The sequence below is a fragment of the Liolophura sinensis genome, chromosome 12 (assembly GCF_032854445.1).
Source record: "Liolophura sinensis isolate JHLJ2023 chromosome 12, CUHK_Ljap_v2, whole genome shotgun sequence".
Lineage (NCBI taxonomy): Eukaryota > Metazoa > Mollusca > Polyplacophora > Chitonida > Chitonidae > Liolophura > Liolophura sinensis.
Genome location: NC_088306.1, coordinates 21,029,773 through 21,037,482, shown reverse-complemented (window position 1 = coordinate 21,037,482; position 7,710 = coordinate 21,029,773). Strand labels below are relative to the sequence as shown.

The following is a 7,710-nucleotide window of genomic DNA, read 5'->3' as shown; positions in this document are numbered from 1 at the left end:
ACCATAATTTTAAAAATACAGGTGAGAAATTGTACCGATCCATCGACCAATTAAATGCTTTAAAACTGTGTACCTTTTCGCTGACATGTCACTGCCTCACATTTAAGGCAGTTGTACACATTTAGACGCTTTTGAATTTCTAGCAACAGTTATTTAGGAGTCCTCTTTCACGCACCCATTTACCCTTGACGACTGCATCGATGTCACCAGCTCTATTAGCAGACAGAAACAAGGAACACAGCAAGGCTATTCATCATGGACATTCCAGTGTCGGAGATTCCCTTTAACTTCACCAACTGTAGCACATGTCTCCCTGAAGTCGCTCAGACTGAACTCTCTGGTTCCTTATGGAATGAGATTTACATGGCCGGTGTCTCCGTTGTGGCGACCCCAGCTAATCTTATCGTTATTGTCTGCCTGTGGAAGGACCCCAGTGCGGAGATTTCTGGCTTTCCTACCTATGCAGTCTCCGTGGCGTTCACCGATTTACTGGTAGGTGTCGTTTTTATGCCCATAAATCTCATGTTAACTTATCTTTCGTGGCAGATCGGAATCGCTGGTTGCATTTTGTATAAACTCTTGGACTTTGGTCTGACATCTGTGTCTATGCTACTCCTTCTGGCCATGAGTTATGATCGATATCGTTGTGTGACAGCTCCACTGCAGTACCGTTCTCAGTTCCGGACAGCCCGGATAACCCGGATATCCGTGTGTGTGTGGATAGTAGGGCTTCTTCTATGGACGCCGTACATATTCCTCAAGATACTGCTGTATGATGTGAAATCTTTTATCAGCACTTGCTCCATCTTTATCTTCGGAGCTAATATTTTCGAGATAGTCCAAATAGTTGTAGCCTATTACATTCCCCTTTTGGCACTTATTATGATGAATAGTGTTTTGCTATGGACGCTAAACACACGGATTACTGGATCAAGCGTACAGAAGTCAACAGTTAGCAGCCGACAGAGGTCAGGTAACATTTCGACGGTGAGTGGCATGATCGGACATCACTCCAGGCCATGTAAACCTGTGACGAGTGTGTCAGTGATGACAGTGAGCAGAGAGCATATGTCAAAGAATAAGCGTTTTAAAATGGCCCCCAGTTATAAGATGGTGGCCCTGGTTGTCGTGTTCTGCATGTTTTGGCTGCCATTTTACATCACGTGGCCTGTACAAGGATTGTGTCGCACGTGCTTACCGGAAGGGGTCAGGAAATTCTCTGGAATCTTCACTTATGGACACTCGGCCATTAATCCGCTAATCGTCATTTATACAAGTCATCTAATCCGCTCAAAGATAGCCCGCGCATGTGTTTCACGTCCTTGAACGATGTAAATATGGACAAAACTCTAACAGTTTCAAGGTTTTCACCCCCTAAATTGAAAGAAAAGTTTGCACCTATATTTGTATTTGAATGTGCAATAACACGAGCTGAGGGTAGGAGTTCACCTTGCAGAAGTAAACCCTACCAAAAAACCCCCACCTTTGAATTTAATGTTACATACACATTTCTCTGGTTTGAAAACCTACATTTTGGGACACTAAGCTTCATAGGCTGGAAAGTAAAATAATCTTGATTCCTCTTCTTCAATGTTTCCTGAAACCTGAAGGTTTACATCTGTTTGCCGGTGTTTCCATAGCTACACCCTTATGTACTCTAGAGACTCTCTTAGCTTTGTTGTCCAAGCCCAATGCACGTGGACGTAACCGGTCTTGCAATTACCACGATTATCCCGTTTGTTCCGCAAATTTACCATTGTACATCGTTGAGACTAAACGCATAGCTGTATTTTCATACAAAGCACCCAGCTGTATACATTTAAACATGCTGACTTGGAATATTTGTGAAATTGTTGTCTGAGTTAAAACTGTTTTATCCTCTGTCAGAAGAGAAAAGCTGATGTTTACTTGTGGTTTTCTGAAATATGTATGTGGGCAAGTTTGCCGAAATGAGAAACGCATTTTGGCAATTGGACAACTAACAGGTAGCCAGGTAGCTCATAGAGATGCCAGTGTCAGTCACTGAGAGCACTGTTTATTTTCCTTCCGCTGGCTTTCACCATAGTTTCATTGAACATTGTCCCCAGCAGTCTAAGGTTCAAATACAGTTATTTCCTGACAATCATTTTTCTCTTTTTTCCCCAACTCTCATGAAACTAATAGACGCTAAAATACCAGTCATAGCAGTCTGCGTCCAGTTTATTACATTCGTGGTCCTTTACATTTATTTCATACAATATTTAACAGTATGAGGTTGAAATCAGTTCGCTTTTAAAATGCATCCCGGAATTTTTTTTTTCCATAATTTTGAATTTTCAGTCTGACCTACTTTTGGCACCATACTGTCATGGGCAGAAGGCGTTTACATCTCTTTTTCTTGAAGGGTTTATGCGATTGAGCTAAAAGTTAGAATGAAGAAAGACCAAGCTAATGCAAATGAAGCCTGTGAAAGTCAGTTATATATCTTGAAAACTGCTGAAGTGCACTAATTGCCGAATTTGTCACGTGAGCAAAATATTTTCAATTTAAATATTTTAAGTAGACTGCCTGACGTAGTTTGATGTTTAGATCACGAATCTGGTCGTTTTTTTTGTGTGATGCATAGTTATGTCGACAATTGGGATTAAAGTCCGAAAAAGTGCAACTTCACCCATATTTATAAGTCAGTTGATTGAAAACCGATATAGCTGTCAAACTGAAAATGGCTGATTGCAAAGGGTTGTCTGTACTATATGTGTGCCGAAAACTGTTGAGGTCTCTTAATAAATGCAGGACTTACGGTGCTTGAAAAATTATCTAAATAACGGTTGACTATGTTTAGTACCTTTTAGATCTATATCCCTTATAATGCATTTACAATGTGTTCATGTCAAGGATGAATGTACGAATATTGTAAGTATGCTGCCCGACGAAGTTTGACGTCTTGGTCATGAATCTCGTCTTAATTCTTTCCTTTATTTCAAGTTGAGATCAAATTGCAAAAATGCGCAATTTCCACCACATTTGCAGATCACGTGACAAAAAACTGTTAAAGCTGTAAAGCTGAAAGATTTGTGTTTATAAATACTAGACTTGTAGGGGTTTAAAATGATCGAAATGGCCAGTTTACAATATTTAACACATTCGCATGTGTAATTTATATAGCGCATCTACCTGCACAGTTATGGCTGGAATGGACGCTATCAAATGAGCTGCGCAAAGCACCAAAGTCCCTGAAGTACATTGATTACACTACATTTATTCATTTGATTGGTGTTTTACGCGGCACTCGAGAATATTTCACTTATACGACGGCGACCAGCATTATTGTGGGAGGAAACCGGGCAGAGCCTGGGGGAAACCCTCGACCATCCGCAGGTTGCTGAGAGACCGGAGAGGAAGCCAGCATGAGCTGGACTTGAACTCACAGCGACCGCATTGGTGAGAGGCTTCTGGGTCATTACGCTGCGCTAGCGCGCTAACCAACTGAGCCACGGACACCCCTTCATTACACTACAAGCACCAACCCCTCCTGTAAACGCTTGAAGCTCATCGCTTCAGTGTAAGGTTTGAATATATATGTTTTCTGTCCCCTGTGACAGCTCTCTCTTCCCAATCAACATTCTAACATTCTCCGGGTGAAATCTGGATAATTCCTACCATCTTTTGTGCCCCCCCCCCCACCCGCCCCCAATGACCATGAACTTTATAGACTACATGCTACCAGAAGCGACAAAGGACTCCAGCACTGTTGGATAACAACTGTAAGTGTTCACGCTGTGACATCAAAAGCATTTAAAATAGAAAAAAATACAGTGGTCTTTTCGGACCACATTTAAGAAATGTGGCGTCAAGTCATTTTCTTTAGAAAACTTTTGTATTTGTCTACTGAACATTTTGAAAAAGTAATTTTGTGTAAAATCATCTGTGATAAACTTCCTTGGGCGCACGATCTATTATGAGCTCTAAGTAACGTGTAAACTCTTTAGAAAATATATATTCCAATGGAGAAATTTATTGCTTTAAAATATACCTGGACACAGTTCAGTGTTGACTTGTTTTTCACTTATGTATTTTTTAAAGCTTAGACGCCTTCGGTTGCCCAAGGGCTAGAGGGCCCGCCTCGAAGTCGGGAGACCCGGGATCAAACCCGGGACGGGTGATACATCAAAAATGGTACTCGCTGCTACTTTGATTGGCACTTAGCACTGGGATGTTAGAGCAAGGGAACAGGACTGGTTGACCCGGTGTCATTATAATGTGGTGTCTTCGGCATGATACTTCAGTGGAGCCAGCACCGGCGACATGCACTCGCCCTGCCACAGGAAGACACCGTATATGTGCACACACCTAATCCTCGTCGTCATATAACTGAAAAATTGTCAAGTATGACGTTAAATCTTAAGCATTTATTCATACTTTATAGAGTTGTTTCCGCTGACCCCGTATGGCCTGTGACAAGTCAGGTCAAGACTTACTTGACAGGTAAAATTCTGTAAACGCTGAACAATTAAACATTGGATTTATGGATTATCACATGACGTAACATTTTATTTGCTAATTTAGCTGATGTTTGTTGATCCATTATAAGCTTCTGTATGCAGACAGAATCGAGAAGCTTGTGTGTACGGAACACTTGTACAGCCGGAGGTGTGACAAGCTAACGGCGGAAGGTATTGTACTGTATATCACGCTTCGACCAGCATTACATAAAGTGTGTTAACTATGACATTAAAATTACAGGTGGAAAAATTGTACCGATCAGTGAATAAGTTAACATGCTGTGTTTATTCAAGGCTGTGTATAGTGGGTGTATGAGCTTTCACTGCCTCACATTCAAGGCAGTTTTACAGATTAAGACAAATTTCTGGCATCGGCATCGGTTATTTAGGAGTTCTGTTTCACTTACCACTTTAACTCCGATGACTGCATAGATGTTACCGATGCTAGCAGCAGGCAGAAACAAGAAACACAGCTAAACAAAGTCATTCCGGAAAACTTTGCTTCGTGTCGAATAGTGAACAGTTTAATAATTGACCTGTATATGTCCCATGCATGTTACAAATGGACATAGGTAAGATTTAAAGACAGAGGCGAGGTTGAGACACAAAGGAAACGGAAATGGATAAAAAGACATGCACTGGGTCGGAAGATTTGGTTTCTAGGACACCAAGTGGTTTGTTAAAGCCCGTGAACAATCTAAAACTTGTAAAACGCACCTCAAATATTTAACTACCCACAGAGATACACCATGGACATTTGTTGTGTTAATCGCTCCATTCAGTTTCACCAAATTTAGTACAAGCTTTTCTGAAGTGGCCCAGACTGCACACTGGTCCCTTGTGGCGTCAGATTTACACGGTCAGTGTCTCTTTTGTTCTGCTCTTTTTTCGTCTGTATACTTTACATTTTGATTATATCGTCCTTATGCCACTTAGACTGTGTGAATGCTGTGGTCACTTTGGATCAGAATGTTGATTCAGCATCTCTGAATCAGAATGGTTGACCAGAAACACCAGACGAAGGGCGGTAGTGTTGTGGGTAATGTTAGATGTACTGTAATATTTCATTGATCGACAGAAACGTTAATATTTACTTGTTGCATTATACCTTACTTTTCCTCCGTCTGCATAAAGGGACACCTGTGTGAAAATAGTGGCGTTTAGCGTGTGTGTGCCTAACACTTTTCTGTAACGGCAGATTAAACAAGTTAATGGCGATAAGTAACATGCTTTGCATCTGGTCACTAAAAGCACCTGTATGGTGAATGTGACAGCAAACTTTATGCCGAGTGTGAGGCGATAAATTAACTTAATTTAGTAACTTAAATGTTGATAAGTTTAACCAGCCTGCTGTATTTCTTAAAACTTCATCATTAAAATCACCGCAGTAGTAGAGTTGGTATTTTCCTCGTATCCATGGCACATGTTGGAGATGTAGATGCTTTGGCCGCTCTAAAAAGTCCAGCTTAGGATTTAATTCTTATTTACTTGCGGGACAATTAAGATCGGCATCAACGAAAAGTATTTTAAGATAAAATTGCTAATACGGTGGACTGGGTACTGACCTTTGGATCACAAGCACAGAACTCCAGCTTGAGATTGAATTCTTATTTATCTGTATAAGGGCTGTTTTATTGATGTGACTAGTGTTGTTAGCGAGACAAGATCGATATAGATAGACACAAGAAGTAGAGCTGGATGGGATGACTTGAGCCCGAACTAATCAACATCAAACAACAAAGAAAACAACATTGGTTGGTAACAACGGAACAAGGTTTGAAATCTGAAACGAATATTCACTTTTGTGTCCCTAGCACAGACGCAACATGGAGACTGCTGTGTCAATGACTCCCTTCAACTTCACCAACTGCAGCACAAGCCTCCCTGGAGTCGCTCAGACTGATTTCTCGGTTCCCGTGTGGCATCACATTTACACTGTCTGTGTCTCTGTCGTGGCGACTGCAGCTAATCTTATCGTCATTGTCTGCCTGTGGAGAGACCCCAGTTCGAAAGTTTCTGGCTTCACTACCTACGCTGTCTCCATGGCGTTCACTGATTTACTCGTAGGTGTCGTTCTTATGCCTTTTAGACTGATGAGATCGTTATGGGCAGAACAAGTGTTCGGACTGACTGTTTGCATTTTGTGGAAACTTGTCGACTATGGGGTGACTTCTGTGTCCATGTTGCTCTTTCTGGCCATGGGCTATGATCGGTACCGATGTGTGACAGCTCCACTTCAATACCGTTCTCAGTTTCGAACAACCCAGATAACCCGGATGTGCGTATGTGTGTGGATAGGAGGTTTTATCTTATGGACACCTTACACATTGTTAAAAGTACTGCTGAACGAGAGGAAGTCGTTTGACTCAAATTGTCCTGTCTTTATCTTTAGAGCTAATGTTTTTGAGGCAATACAAGTGACAATAGCATTCTGCATTCCTCTGACTGCACTGATTATAATGAACAGCGTTTTGCTATGGACACTGAACACACGGATTTCCCTATCACGTAAATCAGCAGCTAACGGTCGACAGATACCAGGTAACATTTCAACAGTGAGTGACACAATCGGGCATCATTCCAGGCCATGTCGTCATGTGATGTGTGGGTCAGAAATAATGGCGAGCAGAAAACAGGTGTCGAAGAAGAGGCATTCGAGAAATGCCTCCAGTTATAAGATTGTTATCGTGGTCGTGATTTTCTGTGTGTTTTGGATGCCATATTTTATCGCATGGCCAGTAAACGGACTGTGTCGCACGTGCATAACGGATGAGGTGACAGAGTTTTGTGGATTCTTCACTTATGGACAGTCCGCCATTAATCCGCTGATCGTCATTTCTACAAGTCGCCGGATCCGCTCAAGGATAACCAGAGCTTGTGTATGTCTTTCACGGTCAAAGTAAATGGGTTCATCATCTAAAAAGTCCAAAAATTCTCCCCAATGTGAAAATAAAATATAGATTTTCACATAACCGTCATTTGACATTATTAATATGTTTGAAAAGAGCCCATCATAGAATTCAAGTACTTGATAAGATTTTCTGTAACGTGAAAAATACTAAAACCGTATGACCGTGTACCATTTACCATAGTTTCAGATATAGTTTTTAAAGACCTTCTCGTTGAAGTTTGCTCAATATTGTTCGGTGTCCTTTTGCTGCAATACTTTCCGACTGGAATACTAGACATGGATATGATGTATATTGCCAACAAGCTTAAATCTTGAATC

General features: G+C 41.3%; 1 protein-coding gene across 1 annotated transcript; it reads left to right on the top strand.

Moving 5' to 3' along the window:
- The first annotated feature begins 255 nt into the window (after nucleotides 1–255).
- On the top strand, nucleotides 256–7,384 carry LOC135479785 (octopamine receptor beta-2R-like). Its single transcript, XM_064759691.1, has 2 exons — nucleotides 256–492; nucleotides 6,296–7,384. The coding sequence occupies exons 1-2, from the start codon at nucleotides 256–258 to the stop codon at nucleotides 7,382–7,384; spliced, it is 1,326 nt and encodes a 441-aa protein (XP_064615761.1).
- The last annotated feature ends 326 nt before the right edge of the window (nucleotides 7,385–7,710 follow it).